Source organism: Dromaius novaehollandiae, chromosome Z, assembly GCF_036370855.1.
Source record: "Dromaius novaehollandiae isolate bDroNov1 chromosome Z, bDroNov1.hap1, whole genome shotgun sequence".
Classification (NCBI taxonomy): Eukaryota; Metazoa; Chordata; class Aves; order Casuariiformes; family Dromaiidae; genus Dromaius; species Dromaius novaehollandiae.
Genome location: NC_088132.1, coordinates 74,949,212 through 74,973,536, shown reverse-complemented (window position 1 = coordinate 74,973,536; position 24,325 = coordinate 74,949,212). Strand labels below are relative to the sequence as shown.

The 24,325-nt window shown below is 43.1% G+C and overlaps 1 protein-coding gene across 3 annotated transcripts in view; it reads right to left on the bottom strand.

Annotated features, from left to right (window-relative positions):
- The window catches only part of LOC112987804 (protein FAM219A), a 102,366-nt gene that overhangs the window by 30,492 nt on the left and 47,549 nt on the right, over positions 1-24,325 (bottom strand). For all 3 annotated transcript variants that reach the window (XM_064501897.1, XM_064501895.1, XM_064501896.1), the window contains exon 2: positions 15,072-15,171. In XM_064501897.1, coding sequence (XP_064357967.1) covers positions 15,072-15,171 — 100 coding nt within the window. The remainder of the gene's footprint in view (positions 1-15,071; positions 15,172-24,325) is intronic.

The following is a 24,325-nucleotide window of genomic DNA, read 5'->3' as shown; positions in this document are numbered from 1 at the left end:
CTGCCTCTGGAAATCTCTGAGGACCAAGGGTACCAGACTTGGATGACTGTAGTGTTCAACACTGCTGGACAGGTAGAGGGATCTTTATGTAGCAAGCCCCAGAAGTCTTCAAGGACTGCCCCAAAAAGCCAGAAGAGGTCAAATTCTACAACTCACATGAACACTTGCAAACCATGTTGAATTTGTTGCTGCTTTTTAGTATTCCTTCGCTACACTTTGTGAAGGCCCTTTTTTGGCTAGGACATAGTGGGTACAAGAAATTAGCTGCCTGTTTGTATTAAAAGATCACTCAGCATTAAGAACCATGGATAAAATGCAACTCAGGGAATATACATATAAAAGAACAAATTTCTCTGTCTGGGCACTGGAGTCAGGATAAGGTAAAAGCAAAGGAGAAAATCAGTTTTAATATGTTCTTGAATTCAATCACTGTACAATCAAGGATGTTTGATGAATTGAAGAGAAAGACCAGAGAGCAATAATTACAATTAGAAAAGACAAACATTTATAACAGAGTGAAAATGAAGTAGCAATTGGTTTTTCTTGCTTATCACTGGACCTGGTGCTTAGGGAAGGGGACTGCTCTGTGCCCATGCAGGCAAGTTACCCAAGTCAAAATCTGCAAATCCTATCAGTTTTGTATTGGGACACTAGGAAAATAACTAGATAGGACTTAGTCAGGGTTTTTCAAGTAGTGATTAGAAAGCATATGGCATCTGACAAAGTTACGGGAGGCCTAAGCAGGAATAGGATCATAAAATAATTCAGGTTGGAAGGGACCTCAAGAGGCCTCTAGCCCAAAGTCATGCTCCAAGCAGAGTCAACTATGGGATCAGTTTGGGTTGCTCAGTTTTATCCAGTCAGATTTTGAAAATCTCTAAGGATGAGACAGCACAGCCTTTCTGGGAAACATGTTCCAGTGCTTGACTGTCCTCATGGTGACAAAACTTTTCCTTTAGGTGATTAAGGTGAGAAAAGAAACACGCTGGGAATAAAGTATGTTCTAGATGCTGCAGGCAAGTCATTGCCAACTCAGCCAGCTCCTTGTACAACTCTCCAAGTTATACTGGTCCTCTCCTATTTGATGGTCATGATGAGGTAAATGCAGGCAGCTGGTACAGTCTTGTCCACCTTTATTCCTGCCCTTTTCCCCTTCTTTCTCTGACCTTGCACAGTAAGGTCTGCTCTGGAGACCTCTTGGAGCTGCTCCAATTCATGTAGTCAATGAGATTCAAAGCAACTGTAGACTTTCTCACGTGGCTGTGATGCTGCTTTCTAGGGAGGTAGAAACTCCTGGTTCCCATGAATATTTAACTGCTGATACATAGAAGAACATGGTCAAAAAAGGAGCTGAGATCACCTCCTTATATTACTGATCACCCCCTTTCAATGAAAGATAGCAGAACCTTCTGGAAAAACAAATGCAAGGAGTGTCTTGTATCATACCTTCTCTGCACACAAGCAGGAGTGAGCTGGTAGGCAATAAAACAGAATGACTACCTGTACAGAAACATGTATGTCAAGGTTTTGTTTTCATATTTTGCAATTGCTTCATTCCCTTCCCACAGATCAGAGGCTAAGTAAAGCCACATTTCAGCCTAGCAGTTAAAGCATTCAGGCAGAGAAAAGAGTTGAACTTGAATCTTCCATGTTCTGGCTGAAAGTCTCTATTACCAGCTAAAGAAGGCACAACTGTTTTGTGACCTGAGCCTCCCAATTTTTCTAGCCAGAAAAGCCAGGTTAATTAGACCTGAGCTTGTGAATCGTTTTGGAATCACCAAAACCATACTCTTTTAGTGAACTTACTAAAAAAATTAATGCTAGGCTCTAGGGGCGACACTTTAACCCTGATATATCTGCTTTCACGAAAAGTTATAAGCAAAACCTGAATCTTAATTTTAAAAAACAGCCTCTGTTCTGGACTAAGACTACCCAAGCCTGACAGCATCACTTTAAATATTAAATATGCTAGCCTTGTTCAAGATATATTTTTAGCTCAGTGTCATTCAATACGTCAAACACTGTTCCTCAGATCAACTTTTACAAAGTACAATTGTCTTACTTTTACTATTCATCTCTTCTCACAAATTACTAGTCCTACAACCAATATTTAAAATAAATCAAAGCAAATCTTTCTATTTTGAAAATGTGCTCTTATTTTTGGACCCAGTAGTGAAGGGAGACAGAAAAGGGCTGTTTTCTAACATAGAGAGTGGCTGGTGTTACATGTGAGCTCCCTTGTAGCAAAGCAGCTGCCAGCAGCCTGCAGCTCTGAAACACCTGGTGTGATTAAACTCTCTTTTCCTATCCAGCTCACAGTTTATTCATGGCACAAAGCACTTTTTAGCTCTCAAACTTCAGATTACAGAGCTAGAGGGGAGAACTGCATCATTCCTCCAAAAGACATCAACACCTGCTGACTTGACTGTACCAGCTGCATACCGGTGAGCAAAAACAAAGTTAGAGGCAAGAGGGTACATAGGTTGTTCGGAAAAAGCAGGGATTGTTTTCCATTTAGAGCAGAAGGCGGAAAATTTCAAAGTTAAAGCAAACACAACATGATGGTTTCAGGTTTACAGCAGGAGTGCCTTAGGAGCCTGCAGAGGATTTATTTTATTGTGCTATAAACAGTGATACTTTACAAGACAGAGAGTTGAAACACCTCCCTGACCAGAGAGGCTTATTCCGAATCTGTTCAGGCTCTTCTCAGGGTAAGCAGCAACAGCAAAAAAAGGCACACAGTCAAGAACATGAGCAGAGGACAGAGATGATAGAAAAAGATTTGGGCAGAGTTCACAGTCAAAAGGGGCACAAAGAGGAAAGCAGGAGTAAGAGAGAGGAAATGGCTGAGCTGTGCAGTGTCTTAAAAGGTAAGGATGAATGATTTCACTGATGTGGAAATCAGGAGCAGCCTGGGAAAGGAGCGGTTTGCAAAAAGGAGTGTGGGGAGAGCAGGAGTCTACTGTTGGAGGGTGGAGGCAGGGAGGAATGACTTGCAGTGGTTACAGGACAAGCTGGAGATGACTCTTTGAGCAGCTTGAAGAGGCAAGGGCTGGGCTCTAAAGCTGCTAGGTCCCTTCTTCTTTAAATGGATCTTTCTGCCAAAAATGCAGTTCTCATCCCTCCTTTCCCCTCTTATCCAGACTTGGAGAAAGGAACACGCTTGGGCACGCTTTTTCTATATGTTAACTTACAAATAGGGTTTATAGAACGTTATCTCATTATAAAGAAGTTCCATCTTTTTTTCTTCCTAAAGAAATGGTTAAGATGCTGCTAACAGTGGGGAAGAGAGTCGAACCTGGAAAACTATTTAATCTAGTAAACAAAGGCAGAGTTAGTAGCTGGAAGCTGAAGTTACAGTCAAGTTGGAAATAAGGCACATTCTTCTAACTGGGAAAGTACAGGCACCTTCTTAGAGACTAGGCTTGTGGCATAAGCATAATACCTTGGTACCAGAACAATACTCCTCCAGTATATACTTTGCATAAGATTTTGGCATATGAGGACATGGTCCCAATAAAACAAAACTGAAGTCCCAGCATGAGCCTGGTGCATGACCTCATATAACGCAACTGGTAGTAGTGAGCCCATAAACCAGGGATTTAAAGGTATCTTTAGTAGACTAAAGATTGTTGTCTGAAATGCAGTAACTTACTGCATGCACTCTCTTTGCTCATACCAAATGTGGAAAAGAAAGCCTGAGCTCAAGCTGTGTTTAAGGAAAATCTCTTCTTGGATCCCACCACATGAAGCTAATACCTTTGATTTTGTAGCTGGGGCAGGCCCAGAATATACACGCGGCTGGTAGTCCCAGATAGCTGAGTGGGAATGTATGTCCTCGTAACTCAACTATCTGAAGTTATCTGTTTACTTCACTGGCTTATAGGGCAATAGGTTATGACAAGACTTTCAATGCCTTCTTTTAGGACTGTGTTTTAAAATCTGATGAACAGTACAAGATTTTCCTTCTGGAAGAAGTTTCATAAAGAGAAATACAGCTAATTTGCACTGTACCAGACTGTGATGTCTCATTTCCATGAACGATGCAATAAATGCCTACCCTCAGCACAAGCTATTCAGCCATGATTCAGGCAGTAATTAAAGCTCTTTGAACGATAGCTCTGTTTAACAACTGGAGAAATGGAATCAGACTGTCCAATTACCGCTGTGACTTTACAACTTTTTAAATAAAATCTTATCTTGGTAAATATGTAGCATGTATAAAAATGGCTTTATTTTCCTTCAGTGAGACCTGCTTTAGAGAGAATGACTGCCAACTGGAACAAGAAGAGAGCTGTGCCAAAAGCTTGAGGTTTGAAAGAAAAGGAGGAGAGGTGCCAGAAGGCTTGCTGCACGCAGCAGAGCAGAAGGACTGCAACTGGTTCAGACTGCAGTCACTCCTGAAGAGGCCACCTGCCTTGTCACTGCCAAGGGTGAAGTGACTATCAGGGAATGGGCACAGCTCCTTCTTAGTCCCAGCCAGGATTTGCAAGATCCAGAAGCCTCTTTGCACAGCTAGCCCCACCATCTGCACTGCTGCTTCATTCCTGCTGCTCAAACTTCTCCATAAAGCAGCGGTGCTGGTGTAAGAGGTGGTTGTATATTTGAACCCAACCTCAACTCCTGAGAATAGCTGAAGCAAAGTTGCTTCTGCCAGTCTGCTGACATAAGCAAGAGCCTCTTTTGCATGTGGCCAGCACAGGCCTGCATTGCTCCATAGCCTGCTTCAATCACCTCTCCCTCCACGAAGAACCATGGAAGAAACCTCCATGGTTTCTTCTCTGCCGCCTCCTACTTCTGGAAATTGCTTCTCCCCGGACCTCTAAACTGAAACTGTGAAGTCTGACAGTTGCTATTTGGGCAAAAAAATGCTTATTTTGTTGCTGCTGCCTCTATCCTACCTCTTCTCCACCGTTTCATTTGGTACATCTCACTGACTGACATAGTAAGCACTTGGCCACACAGGTGGTCTTTTAGCTGCCTTACTGTACTGTACTTGGCACACTGGGGCTCTGCTGTGCCCAGCTTAGTGTACTTGGAGCCAAGAAAGACCACCCCTAAGTTAGTGTAGAGGAGAAGGGCTCCATGAATGTTCCTCTGTTCGTGCTCAGCTGAGGTCTGCTTCCAAGACCACCAGGGCATCCTCACCTAACAAGGACCCAGCTGTTGCCAGGACCCACACAGTACTGATGACATTCTCGCCTATCATGCTTTCTGGCTGTGGCATGCCAAGGTTTGCAGATTTTTCTGAGCTCTCAGTCTCTGAAGGAGCCTTTAAGATCTCAGAAAAGTGACAGAAAGTTTTCAGGGTGCTGACAGCATCTTCTGTGCTTAACAACAGCAGTCAAAAAGCAAGAATTGAAGTAAACTTCTTATACTAGCACAAATTCTTTCTCTTTGACAAGCATGTGTTTTTTCTACTTAATATAGAGCCCTGATCTGCTGACATTGCATTTTAGCCCCAACACTCAATAAGCAGACAGTAACCTTTCCCGGTTAAGAGCTGAGTGTGCAGTGCAGAGAAGACAAAGGGGGAGCCCACATCACTGAATAGTCAGAACAAATTCAATTAACTGTCAGGTACAGTTTAAGGCTCATCATTAATAAATCAAACAGAAAAAAAAATGCATCAAACAATATTATCTGTGGATGCTGTGGTCTGTTCTGGAGACAGTTTACATTAATTATACTGGGTTCTACTTGCTTCCCTTGAGTGCTACACAGAAAGTCATTTACCTATGGAGACATTAAAAGGAATTATAGAAACGACATCACCTGTGTAATCCAGAACTGGGGAAACATTCCCCTGAGATGAGCTAGAAGAGCTGACAGAACCCACATTTGAGGATACAGGGCTCTGAGAAGCCAAAAAAAATTAGCATTATTGCCTCTTTTCTGTGTTGATTTTGTCAAAAGTGCCAGCACGTGAACGGGCTGCCTTGTCAGCTCAGCTGGAGTTGGTCTTTTTAATGTGTGCAAGGGGTGCAAATCACCTTTGTGGAGATTTCTCTCTTTTACACCAGCCTTCTACTTACTGCAGGGAAAACTGCAGTAAGAGTAATACATACCACATAACAACACCTTTGAACTGCCCACCAGTTCATCACTTCTGTGATGCCACCTACTGTATTTAGGCTTTCTTAGACCAGGTGATTTTCATTTTAATCACTACTTCAATTACTGTATTTTTCCCTCCTTCTATCAGAGAATCTCAGTAATTTGCCTAATTTGTTTTGGCTCACAACCTTCTGCTAGTGAAATAAGCAATACATGATTTGAGCTGCTTCTCATATTTGAGATGATAGATTATGGTGGGTCAGGGCAGTACAAGGAAGAGGAGCTATAATTTGCAGTCCTGGTCTTCTGCTTCAAGCACAAAAGCTCCATTCAGAATACAGATACTTTGGCCCATTCTGATTATGTAGTAAGATCATTTGTGTAAAAGTGAATCTTCAGGATTAGCTCCCTTTCCTTGCCTACCAAATCTACAGGTGTTGTAAAAATTCAGAGTGGTTAAAGCATGGCCAGAAAATGGCCATGAATGTAACTCAGCTACCTCATAGCCAGCTCCTTCATGACTTTATGTCTGAAGGCATATTAGCTGAGGGTACTGTGTGCAATACGTGATGTCAGTGGTAGATGTACATCAGGTTTTGAGGTGTGTGTGGATACCCAGTAACTTGTCACAGGAGATGTGCACATATGATGGAGGAGGGCTGGGATGGCCAGTAAGGGCCTGGTGGGGTGGCATAACAAATCCAGCAGATTGCAGTTCCAGAAAGACCAGGCTCCTCTGGTGTAAATAATTTGGCACATCATGCTAACTAACACTCATTTACCAGTGCTTTGCTCCAGGGGTTTGCCAACTGGTACCTCCCTTCCCTCTATTTTACCCACCTACATGTTCTCTCCTGCCCAGAGCTCTCTGCTGAACTCCAGTGAGTCGCTCTTTTCCAGTCTCTTAACGGCTTAACTGTTTACTGGAGCCTGTGTCAGCTACAGTGTCTTACCCACCTCCTCCTTTCTGCCCCATTCCATCTCATCTAACAAATCTGCAATAATATGCCTGTCACAACTGTTTTTTTGCCCTCCTCTTTGCTGCTCTGTCTGCAGACAGCCTTACTGTCCTTAACATGATGCAGCTGTTCACTCATCCCCTTCAAGGGAGCCTGGAGATATCCTACGGGAAGGATGCTGCAATAAATCTGTGTACGCAATTTCTCTTACAAATGGAAAGAATAATAACATATGAAATAATGTTTAAATAAATTCCTCCCAGCCTCAGGAGACCTCCGAGTGGTAGGCTGCACTTCTATCTTCATGAAGAAAATCAATAGCAGTGCTATATTGCCTTTGCGCTCTGGCTTCCACATTACTCATTCTCCCAGTACAGCCTGTGTTCAAGGAAATGGGCGCTCCCAGGGGAGGAAAATGGCTTTGTGCACTTAAGGTAATGATGTCACTTGAGGTCGCCATGCAACAGTTATGGATATGGAGATCTGCAGTTTTGTCAATAGAGCTGGAACCTAGGGACCTAGCTAAAGAGTTACAGCTTCTTTTATAAAATGTTTCCCTAATTTACCTACAGAGCTTCTTCCCAGAAACAACAGCTGGTGCACCTAATTAGCATTAATCGCCTTGTTACAGAAGAACAACTGGGAATAGTGCAGTTCTTGAGGTACTGACAAAAGGATACACTAATGGCATTGATTTGTCCAGTACTACAACCTTCCCTTATTATTCTGTTTTCTGTATGAAACACTTAGAAGTCACAAGCTGTGAAGCAGAGTAGAAAATGATGATGCAGAAAAGGAGCCAAGGATGCAGGCAGGTACCGAGCGATCTGGTTCTACACAAGCAGCTTGTCTCCTGCTTTGTTTGGGAATACATCTCCCAGCACCCAGCTTTTCATCTTGACCTGTGGCAAGAGCAGCCCTGGAAGGGGACCTGCCCAAGTGAGGTAGCCTTCTGAACAGCACCGGGATAGGTTACTCTGTTGTGCACTTTGGGGCTCTGATGGAGCTGCTTTAAAACGAATTCAGAGCCCACACACAACCTTAGGAGAGGGGGTTAACTAGCTACAGAAATTGAAAAATCATAGCTTCAGGAGCAACACAGAAAGAAAAAGGCAGTCAATCCTTTACTAGGATTTTAAAGCATCTGTAAAGTTTCAACCAGAAATGCACCAATTTTGTTACGCTGGACCCTCGGGGCTTTTTAGTTCTCAACTCATTGACTGATATTCCCAGTACTACTCCTTCCTGACAGTAAGGCAATTTAATATCTGCCATAAATGCATGGCAGCAGGCTGGAAGGCAGAAACTAACACCACAGCTTGCATTGTCAGTCTCTGTCCCCACATGGATTATTTCCTCTATCCACTCTGATCTCCAGCAAGTTGGGGCCCAGAATCTAAGCCAAGCTATAAATCAGATCCTCAGTTTTGTCAAAGTCAAGCATGTCAGGGAACAACATGTTGTATTTCTTTGGGACAGGGGTTCTTTTGCTGTTTCACCAGAGTTGCTTGCTCTAATTGAACATCTATTCTAGATAGTTTCTTGAGATTTTTGAGAATCTTTTTTGTTAATGATCAGGAATTAATCGAACAGAACAAGTAAAGTAATTTGGTGCTTGGAAGTGAAAACACCTAATTGGCAGCTTCACACAGAATCCCCATCTCCAGTTAGACCCTGTGGAAACCAGAGATATGAACTCGTTCGCAGCCATCAGGTAAAATTTTAGGATGTTCATACTCAGAGGAACACAGTGATGGAGTGATGAGCAAGAGGTAGGGGTTGGGTCCATTCCCTCAGGGCATGGATTTATGCCACCACTTTTCACGTATTCATATGCTACAACCCAGCCCTGGGTATCAAAGAGTCACCTTTCACTGGTGAGCAGCTTTTTCTATCAAGACTTCTTTCACCTCTCCGTGAGCTGTCTGCATAGCTCAGGCCCCACTTCCACATCATAATCTGTTCCCTATGGCCATTCAGTTGCTCTCTTTATTGTCATACCAAAAGCCAAAAGGCCAGGCTAGGGTGACTCAAGAGACTGTTATGCCCACCCTAGCAATAGGTCCAGGTTCCAGGTGAGAACTTCCTTCACAGCTCGGCTGTGACTGACCCACTCTAAGAGTGATCTGTACAGCAACATCCTACAATGCAGCTGCCTGGAGGAAAGTGTTAGCACCTATTAATTCATGAAATAGCTCTGCTGTATGAGTGTTATGACTGCTTCCTGCTTCCTGAAGCAAGGAAAGTTTCTGGTTAGGCTGGTAGAGTGTATAATTGAACTACAGTACCTTACATCAAAGGCAACTTTGTGAAACTTGCTTCTCCTTATGGGGCTGACGCGTATCAGCCACTGTATTTCTCGGTATTAAGATTTATGTCAGAATGAGATCTAAATGGGGAGGGGAATGAAACTGCATCTAGGAAAGCAGAAAAATGAACTGCTACGTCTGCATTTCAAGCCACTTTTTAAAAGAAGCTTTGCAATGAAAATCTAGACAAAAAACACACTTTCAAGCCAGCATCGATATGAACTAGGCTTCCTCTTGGGTCATACAACAGAAGACCTTATCTGGATGTAGCTCACTGAATCTTAGGGTGGGATCCAGTTTGCCTAGCTCAGGCATTCACTTTTCACATACATTTAGGCAACCCATTGGGCAGTCTTCCAAAAGTAGTGCCTTATTTCTCTAACTAGTCAAAACAGAGGACATGCTCACATCTAAGCAGACAAGATCCTGCCAGAGCCCTCCAAAAATACCCACCTCTCCCAATTGGCTGAATGGGAACTTTATAAACAGGCACTTAAGAGACTGCTCTAGTGCCTTTTCTAAAATAAAGATGCAAAGAAGGGCTGTTTTTAGGTGGGTTGGATCCCTGATGGGTGTCTAGGTGAAAGAGTCCACAGAGAATTATTCAGAGGTCAAAAAGCAGGGGAGAAAGGTATTGACTACGCCATTCAAGTCTCATCTGAATCTGGTCTAGACAGCATGTATTTTCACAGCTAGAGAAGATTTATTCTTTTTCTGGAACGCACAACTACGGAGAGCCTCTCTACTTTTCCACAAAACAAACAAAACTCCCTGGTGGCAGCTTGATTTTAGATATCCATCATCACCATTTGCCATTTGGTTTTCCTGAAGCCAGTTACAGTCAGGGACCCCAGGGATCCCATTCTGAGGAAAGAATATCTCCCTCAAGCCCATTAATTGGGCCATGTGTTATATTCTGGGCACTCCAGTTTTGCTTGCCCATACACTGGTTGAGATCACACAAAAGCCAGCATGGAAGCCAGCCTGCATGCCGATCACAGCCACTGAGTAAGGGAAAGAAACAGAGATGTCTTGGAGGGATAAAGGCTGTTATGAGTCTCTCTCTTGCTCTCTCTTATGTTGACCTGCTGATGGGGAGAGGGGGGAGTTACTGCCCTTGCCCCAAGTGTAGTGGATGCTCTGGATGAAGACGCCACTGCCACAGTCCCTCATCACCACTGTGGCCTGTCCTGCAACAGTCCAATCAATTGCCACATTGCCAATTTTGTTTTAACACAAACTGTCTCATCATTGACTGCTAGGTAGGACACACTGTCTAGGAGAGATTTCAATGCAGAGAAGTGAAATAAAAAATGTAAAGTAGAAAAACAGGTGGCACAAGCCTCATTAAAACAATACATCATCTCCTGGGAATCCCATGGGGATCTGCTGTTTTCCAGTGGATACAGAGCCTCTGAGATTAACACTTTCAGATTTTTCTGTTTCTCTCTCTTTCCTTATCACAACTCTCTTCTGTTTTCAAAAGCCTTGTGGTATGCACTTCATCTGGATATGCCTCCTAATAAGGATGTGTTGGAGATATGTCATAAGCACTAATGGACACCCAGTCCCTCAGAGCACTGGCCAGATCCTCCTTATCCAGTGATTTGCAAGTAACAAAGAAGCATGGTCAAGCCCAGAAGAGTTTCTGATAGAAAGACAAAGTGGGAGTGTTAGAAAAGCAGGGAATATATAATTAATATGGATATAATTCCAGTAAGGGTTGAGATGATGAACCACCAGGAGATATTATTGGCCCTTGATGTAAGGTTCTTATCCATGCCCCCCAGCAGCAAGCTAAATGTTTTACTATTCCACTTAAAAACCAGGTCTAATCTTTAGGAAGACACTAGAAATAGAGGGCACCTGTGAAGTTTTTCTTGTATCAAACTGACTCCCAAGCAAACATACGGCAGTGAAATGTGTTTATGACAGAGGGGAAGAAACAAACATAGAAAGGACATTTAAATGGCAGGATAAGTCTGTGTCCAGTGCATGTAGCACAGCACACTCTGTCACACTTCAATCACTGTGGGATCTGGAAGCAAAAGTTGTATTCATGCTGGGTTGGTATTTAACTGAGCTCACTTGAACCAAGCTTCCAGCAAGCACATATGACAGATTTATATGTGAATCTTCACAGAGAAAAAAATGACATTTATCAACCTTCCATCAGAGCACTTGACATTTGAACAATTGATTCTGATTTAACAGTGAAAAATGCCACTATCCATACAGAAAACTTGCAATAGGATTAGAATCCAAGTTGCTAACAACCCCAACAATGGCTCTGCCAGTTAAGCTATTAAACATTTATGTAGTACCTTAACTTTGACTAGGCTTAAAGAGATTAAAAGACAATCCACATCCTGATGAGTTTAATGAAGAAGAGACAAAAGATGAGTTGGATGAATAGGAGCCAGAACAGAGAGATGCGAGCCATTAAATTGCTTGAAAATTCTATAGGTTGGGCAGATTTTAAGAATAAAAGCAGCAGGAACTGATGTGGATTAAAGACATGTTCCACTGGCTGGAGACAATACAATTAGTCTCACTTTGCCCCAGGTAACCTAGAGCTCACTTTGATATGCCTAAGAGTAGAAAGTTGATCCAAATGCCACTGGATATGTGTTCACATAATTAAAGAGGTACACTATAGCCTCTGGCTGAGTGAGGTGTTTGACTTCTCTCTGGAGTTAGGGCAGGAACATGCTCATCAGCCTTGTCAGACAATTGCCCTTAAGTAGGCCACTATTGCCTTCATAAGTATATTGTTGTCAGCACTGGATATTCACTGGGTATAAGCACTAGCTGGAAAGAACGTCCTGGCAGGCAGCAAGATCACAGCCTCCCTTTTATATTCCTATGGAGCTCTAACTCAACAGGAGTTCTGGGGATTTTCTAGATTTGTTATTTCCAAAAGCAGCCTACCCAGGCTGCCCCTGCTTTCATGGCTAAGAATACTTTAATTTCCAGATGAAATGTATTCCTTACCAATTTATGACCAACTGTTCCAGTGCTGACATTGTCTGTTAGCTCAAATTTTTCTTTTTTTGTCCCTGGTGTTTACTCCTGATGGATTTATATAGGATAAACAGATCCCTTCTCAGTCTTGATTTTACCAGGTTCAACAAGCCAACCTGTTTTAGTTTTCATATGACAGTCTTTCCACTTCCCTGGTCATCTGTAGCCCTTTTCTATACCTAGTTCACCTTGCATTCCTCATGGTGGAACTCAAGAGAGGGAACTGTTACACACCATTGCAAATATCCTACCCTGGCCTTTCACAATGGCAAGGATACATCTTTATCTGATGGAAAAACTGATTCTTACACCTCCCTTTGCCTCTTTACTGGTGGACAACAGCATGCAGCAGTGGCTAAATGGAATTAAAATTTCCCTATGTCGGAAATTTTGCAGAAGTTTTGGCAGAAAGAATAATCATTCTGTTATATCTGATGTTTGTTAAAAAGCTGGTAAACTCTGCAGAAGTGTGAATATGGCATATTTTCGTGTATTAGTTCATTTTAATAATTAGTTATCCTACGATCAGCTAATGTATCAGGCCTTCCTCTTCCTTAGTCCCTTCCAATTGATATAATCCCAGTTTACAACAGATTGATTTTCTCCTATCAAATTTTTCTCACTTCTATTATTACAGATTTAATGTTCTTTCTCTACAGTATTTCTGATTCTTTGTTGCACTGAGGCCTCCCAAATATATTATTAGTAAATTTTCTTAGCCAACTCCTGCTTTTTGTGCCAAAGTTAATGAACATATAAATAAGATTAGTCACAAGAGTGACTGTTGGGGAACTTCATTAGTAATTTCCTTTCATCTTTCTCCTTCAACACTGCCTGATGTGTCTGAGTTCCTGGGCTCCTCAATTCACTTGCCTTTGCTTAAGCAGTTGGTTTACAAAAGTCTTCCTTCTGAAGTTTGTTGCAGACCTATTTTAAATCATCTTTTCATTTAATTTTCATGAAATAAACTTGTTATCCATGAACCTGAAGCTATTTCCTATTATCAGCTCTGCTATAATGTCCTCATGACTTACCAAAGCCAAGTCTAAAACAGCACCATTTCCTGTCACTCCAGTAAATCTCTGCTGGATATTTTTATTGACTAGAAATGCAGGAATATCTCAGATGTACCAATAACAGCATCAGTTGTTCTCCAACCCATTTCCTGATGTTAAACTTTCCCTTAACAACTACTGCAGTAATAATTATTTTTCTAATAACATTACGGAACTCTCTTGGCAGCAGAATAGGATTCTGGTGGCATATGGCATGCTGGCAGTGGTAATCTTTAACCAAACTCAGAGTTCTGCCGTCATTAAAACATACTGCTACACCCTGCCTTTTCCCGAACAGCAGCTACTGGCTTTAGAGTACCCATGACTGCTACTGCAGGATAGATACACTGTTCTAATTAACTCATTCATATCCTCGATTAGTAGTTCAAGCTCCTGCACTTTGCTGCATAATCTTGTCACATTTGCATATCCAACTTTTTGTCTTTTCCTCCCTAGTTACTCTTTCACCAATACCTTGCTTCACCTAATGCTTTCTTTCCCTTTGCTGACCATTGGCCCACTCTGTGATAATCCTTTATGCACTGCCATGTCCAGATTTGCCTGATTATTCTGTTCCCATGTACTCAGGCAAAGCTTTAAGATTACACAAGTGCTTCCTAGCCTTTTCCTGGTGTTTCTTTAAGGCTCCTCTTATCAATGAGGCCAACACCAGTGTTTGCAATAGTGCTGCAGGTCCTTGGGTAAAACTCGTCTACTGAGAAAATCTCTTCATTATCATATGCCAGTGCTCAGACTTCCTTAAATCTTGCTCTAACATTAGCTGTCTGCTCACCTTCACTGTCACTCATTCTGTAGGGGCTAGAGCTATTTCACTGAACACCTGAGCATCCACTTCTTTTAGAGCCTTCCCCAACATGGCATAGTCACCCTCAATCAGTTCCAGCAGTGTCCTATCAATATCCTTTGTTCTAATGTGAAGGACAACTAGGGTACTGCTTCCTGCTCCTATTTGGAAATTTTCCCAGCTTAGATTCCCATCTCTTATCCATGATCGGAGCAGAAAACACACTATTCCTTTGATCTGTTTTTTGTAAGGTTCTTGAGTCTGTGTGGTACAACAGTGGCTCAAGTTTTGGAAGCAGAACAGTGTGGATTGCTGTCCTCCTGGAAGCATTAGCCTTGCAAGGAAGCGGTGTATTGTGCTAACATGATTCTGCTTACAGAACCTCAAAAATACTGCTCAGAAAGAGCACGAGTATTTCTGTGTGAACCTCTACAAACCTAAACCCCTCCACCTCACAGTAAAACAGCTCTGTCTTTTCCTGGTCATGGTCTGAGCCTCTAATCCTTTCCCTTTTGCCCACAGTCATCCTGTCTTCTCTCCTTTTTTTACAGTTCTTCTACATTATCTTCATTCTTTTTCTGGCCGAGCCTTGATATTACCTTGATAAAAGTCTGCAGAGGTGAAAAACTATGCCTTCCCTTCGAAAGAGTCTCCACCCCATCCCAAAACACAAGGCCCTTGAATGTTTGTAGGTTGGTTCTCTGAGCAGCAGGGTCACACTGACAAATTGCTCTGTGAGTTGTTTGAGCTGAGCTGGCATGCTCAACCATAAATATGGAGATCTGCATATGACGGCACTAGCACCACACCATACTTCAAGCCCTGGATACAGCATTTTCATTTTCCATCAACAAAGACTCACCTAATTTTACTTGAAGTGGGGACGGCTTATAGTTCATGGCTACAGTCTCTCCCTCTCTCGTATCACAATCTCTGTCCGAAATTGATGCAGCTGTTGGATCCTGTTAAGAAAGAAAATGAAACAAAACAGAAGGGTTTAGCTAAAAGAGTTAAGCAATCATTTTTCTAACCGGCTGTTAGGGGAGTCCCCACCTACATTTGGAGGGAACAGAGAATATGTTTGTGTTTCAAATGACTGAAATCTAGGGGCAAAAGACAGAATTTTGGAAGCACGTTGCATATGCTCTGAAGACCCCTGGAAATGTCAGCTTTCAGCACCAGACTTACATGATGGATGATACTGCGAATATAATATGGAGGGGAGGGTCACCAGTTCAAATTCAACCTGGGCTGGCAGTAGTCCAAAACCATTTTCATGCAGTGACTATTTGGTCTGTTGGTATGAGATGCATTTACAGTTTCAGCCCAGTTCCAAGTGGACCAGCCAACCTTACGATTAAAACTAAAAAGCTCTTGACTAGCTGTGTGAAAGTCCAGCTCAGAAGGAACAAAGACTGAGCGAGTTGGAAAATTCAACCTCCAGTCCCTCTTGGGGAAGACTGAGGAAGTTTGTACTTCCCATGCTAGACCTGTTTTGTGGCTGAGACGATTAATTTCAGTATCTGTCAACACAGCACCTTACATCACCACTGAAATCCTCCCTAAAACAAAAGCTCCCAAGACACAAAGCCTGCTCCAGCAGGCCTACCTGCAGCCAGTCTAATCCAAGTAGTGTTGTGCTCTGTGGTATAGTCTCTCTCTGAATCCTCTAATGCACAAGTTACCAATTCAGGCAGTTCCACCACTGATAAAAATATTAAAGTCCTTTCACTGAAAGCTTCAAACACGTTAGAACTGCCTATATTTAGCACCACAGCAAAAATTAAAATTGGTTGTCAAATGTATCCACTACTTCCCACCTAGAAGCTAGAAACTAAATTGAAGATATGTATATATGCATGTATATATATATAACCATCTCATTTATAATAGGTAGCTGTACAGGGAAAACATATATCCAGTATTAGGTCCAAATATCTGAAGAAACCATCACTTCAGAAGAAATGGAAGAAACTTTCAGAAACTACATACTAGAAACACTATTCCAAGTTGCCTAATTAAGATTTTGCATTTCTCAGTTTCTAGACTTTGCATTTACAGACTTTCTTATAAAAATGCACCCCGCGATTTGGCACAGACCCCTGTATGCAAGAAGCCAGAGTTTCAAAGCAAGGGACCATGCCTCTCTACTCTCAGCAAAAAAATCACTCAGTGAACTACTGTCCCTTCCTCCCCAGGGCCTTCTCTTTGCAGTGCACATTAGCTCTTTATAGTACACTGTGCTTATGAAATAAAATATGATTTTCAAATTAGACTCTCTTTTCATAGAAACTGGTCAAATAACATGTGTAGGGTGGTAATGTTTTACCACAACTCTGCTCCTTTGAATTCTCCAGATGACTTTTTCTGACAGTGCTTAAAAAGGACAGTGCTTACAAGACTTTACATTCAACGATCCAAAATAAATAACTTTTAACCACACGGGATTTCTTCCCTTAATGCAGCCACTGCTGTGAGGAATGTGGCAGTTGTTAGGTTAGAGCAGGTTGCAAACAAATGAGGTAGTCTCCACGAGAACACAGTTAGGCATAAATGATGAATCACATGAATTTTAAGTTAAAAGTTCTACTTTTATGAAGAGGAATATCAGATCTTTAATAACACTGAACGACTGAGCAATAATGCAGCAGTTGAAATTAAATGAAGATAAAAGTGAAGTGTGGCACACAGAAAAAAAAAAATCCCAGCTTTACATATGAAAATGAGGAGCTCTACTATCTACTATCACTCAAAGGAGAGATTTGGATTATGGCAGATAATTCTATGAAAACATCAGCTCAGCACTAAACAGCAGTGAAACAAGTCAGAAATCGGGAAAGGAGCAGAGGTCATGCAGAAAACCTCAACAGCGCGTACACAGGAGTGTGCCTGCATCTTCAGTACTTCCCATCCTCCTGCCAACCCAAGAGCAATATACATTTTCATACATTTTGGTTTGGAACAAGGGGCCCAGGATAATCAAAGCTGTGCAGTGTCTTCCATTAGATGACCAACTAAGACTAGGACCGTTCAGCTGGGAAGAGACAGTTGATGGAGGATCTGAGAGGAGTCTAAATAATCCTGAGGGGGATGCCAATGTGAATGAGGATCAGCTCGCCTTTCTTTTCTACAACACAAGACCGAAATGGCATTATCAAGTGGCAATTAACACAGCAGCAGCTGCAAACCAACACCGTACTTCTCCCTGTAACAGATGACGTAGTACTGTGGATGCTAAAAGGGCCTCGGGAAAGGGTGAGATAAATGAATGGAAGAAATATCCATCAAGGGCTATTAAACACGAAAGCACTGCTTCTGGCACAGGCAGCCCCTAAGCCACCCATCCCTGGAGGCTGGACGGTGAACTGGGGGGCAGCACTACAGCTTCACCCTGTTGTTGATCTCTTGGAGCTAGGACACTGAGGTAGGTGAGACCTTTAATCTGAGCTGAAATGACCATTTTTATTTTTGGTGTCAACCTCTTCTATGATCTCCTTTGAAGACTGGTTCTCTCAGTATCTTTGTAACATGGGATCGGTCTCTCAAATACACCCGGTTGAAGGGGCTGTACCAGAATTCAGGCTGCATGAAAGGATGTTCCTGGGAATGGCCAAATCGCAGGAAAGACAGTGGTTTCTCAGCCATGCCAGAACTTTGCTGAAAGGGATGTGTGAGGTGGTCTAACTGGCAGCCCATGACTCGAGCCCACGCTTCCAGCATGAGTACCTTTTCTCTGATGCTTTGGGAAAAGGCAGGATACAGCTGTTTTTAAAGAGCGTGACTCCAAGAACTGGATGCCTCCTTGCAAGCCCTTGAAGCCACAATCTGCTGTGTGCAGGTTGCAGGAAGGCATGGGAGTAGAGATATTATGGTAAAGGACACGGTGCGATGGCTGCATGCTGCCTTCCTCACCTCCGTGGTCAGGCACTCCGACCTGTGAGCTCCCCCATGCAGGGAGCCCACAGCCAGCATTTCACATGGCAAGGAGGAGGTCTGGCTCCCTGGACTAGCTCACATTTAAACTGTTTATGCTTAAATCCCTTTAAATTGAAAACAGCCTCTACTCAGAAACTGATGTGCTGACAGAGTAGCATCTCCTTGTGGGTAACCTGCCAGATATATTAGATGTCAGTTTGCATGGAAAATGGAAGTGGGGGAAATGTTAAGCGCCTCTGAGGATCTGGACTCCGGTCTTGGGCTTGCTCTACTCAACTGAAGCTATCCCTCGACTACGTAGGAGGCCTAACAACTGGTTGAGGCTGCACCCCTGACTTGGACATCAGGTAAGGTCAGAGGGATGAAGGAAACACCAGCAGAGCCCATAACAAAGCCAGTCTACAGCGGGAATTCATTTCTAACATTTGCAATGACACTTCTCCGCCTCAGCTCTGTGAAGTGCACCTTCATAGCAGACTCGAGTGGGAACATGTTCCTGCCTCGCAGCAGATGTATTACTAATGCGAAGGGATCACAGAGGTACCACTGAGTCTGAGCCACCATCGTGGCAGTGCACAGGCCAGGTCCTCTCCCTCTAAAGCTTAAAATGGAAGTAAAAGGAAAACTGAGCTGGGCCAGAGACAGTGTCCCTAAAGCTAGAGTGTATTTACCCCAGCCTGCGAGCGCTGAAGCCCTGTCATATTTCCTATCCATCACTTGTAATACCTTCTGCAGCAACGCACAAGACTCCATAGTAACAACCCCGACTGCGAGAATGACAGAATTCCCAGGGTAGTTCGGCTGGAATTGCCTCTTTAAATGAACACACTTTGCTTTTGTGCCTCCTGAACGCGTGCATTTTGCTATATATATCTGATCTACCCAGAGAAAAATTGACTTGACTAATTAGGCTTTTGCTTGTGAATGCCTATGAGCACACTGAGATTTCACCGCGTGCTTTTGCTATTAGAATTTACTTTGTGATTTTATTTTATTTTTTTACAAGCCTCCCTAGACTGAGGCATTCAGCTGAGACCCCAATGTCAAAATTATAGCTATGCGGTGTGACCAGTCCCAGGCCAGATGATGGGATTTCTCTCTGCTCACTAGGTGGAACACAACACTCCCAATCAAAAGGCAAGTGCCGAGCTGCAGCTGCAGGGGCTCTAAATGGCTCTGGGAATTTAATACATTTTAGTTTTTTCTCTTCCTGAGCCCTCCTTATGTCCTTGTTCCTAGGGAAAAAATACATTCAATCAGGCCACGGCGAAAATGTTTGGCTGGGGCCAGAGTTTAATCAAAGTTTTCTCCCTACAGGCTCACAGCTTAACTAGGCATGGACAACCACAGCATCCAAATGGCGGGGCAGTTCCTGACTAGTTTGGCTTATTCTGTAGGCTTGGCACAATGGAGCTTGAAAACTCTGCCCTCCTGCTAGTACAGCAGCGTCCTACCGTGTGTACAATATGCCATTTCTGAACATCAGAAATTAGTTCCAGAGAGCCTTCATGGAGCAGAAGTAGTGTGAACCCTTGGTATGGATAGGCACAGGGAAAAGCCAAAACCACTTAAATCAAGAGTTTAAGGAATATGGGACTCTCAGTGGGGTTTTTCTTCTTTTCCCATTTCCCCCCCCCCCCTTCCCTTTTTGCAGTACTTACCAAGAAACGCAACATTTGTGGTAATGTACCAGGCCAATAGTCTTTTTACTGTTATCACCATCTGCCTTTCCCAAAAGCCCAGGCTGACCGTGGTGGGACATAACACCAAACAACTGGCAAACTGGGCAGTGTTTTACCCTGAGCAATGGAGCTGGGCTCTAGGTACAACCACACCCTCACAGCACCTTTGAAAATGCAACTTCCTTCCCTTTCCTTCACAGTCCTCTGACATCTTGCAAGCTTAACAGCCCTCTGCCTTCCACCCTGTAACTGCCCCAGGACCCCTGTGCACGAGGAAGAGAGTTGGTGCACACAGTTTCTGCGGCTTTCAGCTGCACGTTAAGTATAGCTGAAAACAGATATCTCTATCTGCCCACCCTTCCCAATCCTCAAGATCAGTCATGTTTATAGCCACAGAAAAATGCTCACTACTCTGGTCTCTATAAGAAATTCTGTTACCATCAAAGCAGATGGTTTTTGATAAGGCAGAGGGACAAGATTGCCTTTACCCTCAAATCTCAAGGAAAGATCTAATATATAGGGCTTTACCCATCACTTCTCTATACAATTGAGATGCATTGGCTTGATTATCAGGAGCTGAATCACTACAAGCTGAATACTCATTACTTTGTTTCCCCCAGTACCAGCTGATGATGTGCTTGCTCTCCTCCGCTGCTCAGCTTAAAGACCCTGGGAGCCTTGGTGCCAATGTCTGTGCGACAGCCCACAGCGAGTGCTCGCAGCTCAGCAGGCTCCTGCTTTCCAAAGCTGCCCATGTGGGTCACACGCTGCAGACAAATGCTAACAAGAAAGGACAGGCTCAAGTGTTTTGCTTATTTTTCAAGTCAAACATGGAGTTTGAAAATTTGATAAATGTTCTGTGCACGAGCAAGTGACTCAGTAGTGAGAAACCATGTGTACCCCAAATGCAGGGGGTACATTCAGGTCACCGAGGGGTTTCTGTCATTCCTGTGTTGTCATCCCAGACTCCTAGGGTAGGAAATTGTTCTCACTAATACATATCTATGCCTTCAATCTCTTTGCCCCAAGAACAGAAAAATGGTATGCCATTTGCACATTCACTCTGCCTCAAGCTGTAATGCAGCTGTAGACAGCAGGCTTTCTGGGGAAGGGACCTTGACGTGCATAGGCGGGTATGTATAAGCACACTCATACAGTGCTTTGGACAACAGGCCTCTGCAGCCTCTAAGCATCACTACAGTACAAACATTAAATGTCTATAAGCACGGAGTGTTCAGAAAAACACCGGGAACCAAGACATACATAGTCAATGCGAAAAACAGCATGAAAGGAGAGGCACAAAGGATATGAGATTTACAGTGCATCAAGTTGAACAATGGTCAGTAATGGCATGTTTTGCAAGAGAAAGGAAGGCGTCAGAGGGGGATGTCAGGCGGGAATGTAACCTGCAAACCTCACAAAAGGCTCTCCCATACTCTACTCCGCATCCCACAGGCCCCAGCTTAAACATTCAGTTTTGGAGCCCATATTTCAAGAAAATTGTGATCCCCTCAGCTCCCCCAAGGATAAAAGCTGGAAGTTAAGACCATCAGGGAACACTGGAAGAACTGAGTTGTTTTGAGAAGAAATGGGAACACTAAGGAGGAATGTAACAGCTGTCTTCAGATATAGAAAAGGCTGCCACCAAGAAAAAAGGAGTAATTTTCTTTTCACGTTTCTGATTAAGAGAACAAGAAATGAGTACCTTAAATTGCATCAAGGTTGCAAGGAAATATATGGGAAAACTGTACAAAAGTAAGCCTGAGGAGTTGCTCAATTGTGTGATGAAGCCGTGGAATCCCTATTCCTGGAGGATTTCAAGCCCAGGTCACAAACAGGCTTGTCAGGTAGAAAGTCAACAGAGGTGATCTGCTCTTGGGGCAAGGTGATCTGGTTTTGGAGCAAGGTGATAGGGTCCATGATCTTGGCAGCCCCTATTCAGCCCTCCTTCCTATCTTCCTCTATTTGTTAGTCTTACTCAACTTCTTCATCCTTTTCCTCCTGGATATAGATTCATTTTTGTTGCCAGCTAACTATGGTCCAGCATATAGTTCTTATGTATTTGAAGACAAGGATTTGGTTTTGGTTTGGATTTTTTATTATTTTCTTGTGGAACATTTAATAGGTGTGGAGCAATGATCTGAGTCTTAGTGAAATGGTTTTAAATAACAGAAAAAGCTTCAAGAGCTCATACTACTTTTGTGAATTCAGATTCTAATGTAGGCCTTTGGAAAAATTCTCAAATTCTAGAGAAATTTCACATGTATATGAAATATGAAACAAATAAGGATATACAAATTGTCTTATTGAGTCAGACCAGAGGTCCAGTAAGCTCAGTATAAAACTGTAGAACTCATAAGCCAAACGCTTGGTTAGGAAGAAGCAGAACAGCATGGCAGGGGTAGGTTTCTACAGCCCTGACACCTCCAAGTGACAACATAAGCAAAGGCAGACCTTGTATTTATGCAAAAGAAGATCTGGGAGGAGAAATGACTTAGGGGAATTGGTAAGAAGACATGCCTGCACACTTAGATAAATAGTAGGCCAGAAGTGAGTGGAAACAGTCATCTACAGTGGCTGTGAGGTAACCTATGTTCTGTAATTTTTCTGGTTTACAGCAGACAACACTCAGCTGACAAAGCAACTAATGCTCCCCTGACCTAGGAGTCAGCAGTGCTATGTTTCTGAACAACTCTCAAAGACAAAATATCCCTTTTATGCTCCAGCACTGTTTTTCAGGGAATCAGTGCTATGGCATGCAAATGCACACACTGAGTCTGCCCTGAGCACAGGGAAAGGACTTTGGTACTCAGAGTTCGGCCTAGAAAGACTGCAAACTCTTTCAAATAGTGAAGGGGGACACTGATGCCAGGACACTGCACTAAGCCTGCAGTATCCTACCACTAATCCATCCAGGCTGGGGCAAGCCATCCTGCAATACCCTGCCAGCCTCTCTAGGACCCATCCCAGATGGAATGACAGAGGTCATATACATCCAGGCTCCAATCTTCTCTCTCCAACCTGCCCTCAGGATGATCTGCAGTGCCCCTAGCCACTCTCTCCCCCATCCATCTTCAGAGAAGAGGACTCTGCTTCATTTATGCAGAACACCAGGTTATCCTGGGAATAAGAGGTTTTCCGAACTTCCCTATCCACTTTCAAGGACTGTAACTGGCCTTCACTTCCGTCTCAGTAAGCTGAAATAGGAAGGAAGCATCATTTTTCTGAGTCTTGCATGTTCAGGCAGCTCCAGAATCACAAGGTGACCAAAGCAGCAGGCTCCCAGGAAGCCACGGTCTGCACTTTGCATCAACATGTGCACACTGCTGGATTGAAAACACTAACCACTTATCTCAGCATCGCCACCTCTTACCTGAGTGAAAATAAGTGGCATTTTGGTGACACAGCGAATGATGCACTGAAATACATTGAGAGCCACTGACTCAGTTTTAAAAAGCAATAAACAATTGCTTATTGACTTTCTACTAGCTCTGCCAATGCACCAGTTACAACATTTTCTTTCCTCTGTTTTGAGCAGCTGCTGAACAGATCTTATTTAACGGTAGAAAATTAGGCCTGCAATATCCACTACAGGATCCAGGTTTTGAACCAGATCCATTTATAATTATAAGTCAAACCAGCATCTGAAGTCATTATTTTTCAGTAACTGAAAAGCCAGCAGTGTTAACATTGCTGCATGGTTAAAATGTCAAGTCTTCTTAATTAAATTGCAGCAGAATGGAAGAGCATATTCAAAAGCACTGAAATTACATTGCACCCTGCATACCTGTGAGGTGGAGCTTAACTCCCTGGAAGGTAACGAGAACATCAGCTCTTTGCTTTGCTTAAAGCGGGTACCCAACAGAAGCGCAGGCCTACACTGCTGTGCTGCAGTGCTTGGGCTGAAAGGCTCCCTCGAAACCCTGGCAGGGAAGAGACTGCCTGACTTCCCTTTCAAGCTGAACAAACTGCAACAAACAGAAAGGCATAAGCAGTGGAAAGAACACAAAGTTTTAGATGTCTGTTTTCCTAATCAAAATGGTATTTGCGGCACTGGGAGGAGAGTCTCTCTCTTTTTTTTTAGATGATCACGTATGTCTAATCCTAGGACTCTGATATAACAGAGGAAGTGCCAAGTCAGTAAGTATACAAATAGTTTGGGAAAGCAGCTGAGGGACAAGAAAGAAAAATGGGAGTAATTACATGATTCCTCTTAGATTCCCCTCAGAGAAACCAACCGCACAAGCAGCCCCTGGTCCTTTCCTTTCAATCATGACAGAGTATATTTAACACCGTATTTCCCTCCAGGCTGTTCTCATGCACATAAGCACCATCACTATTATCACAGCCGTTTATAGGTTTGGCATCTTGTGCTAACTTTATAAGACTTAAATTGGATCATTAACATTGCAAATCAGAGAAATGCCACATTGCACTCCCCACTGCCTGCAGCCCACCGGCTGGCATGCAATAACTATTTAAAAGCAGCCATTAACTG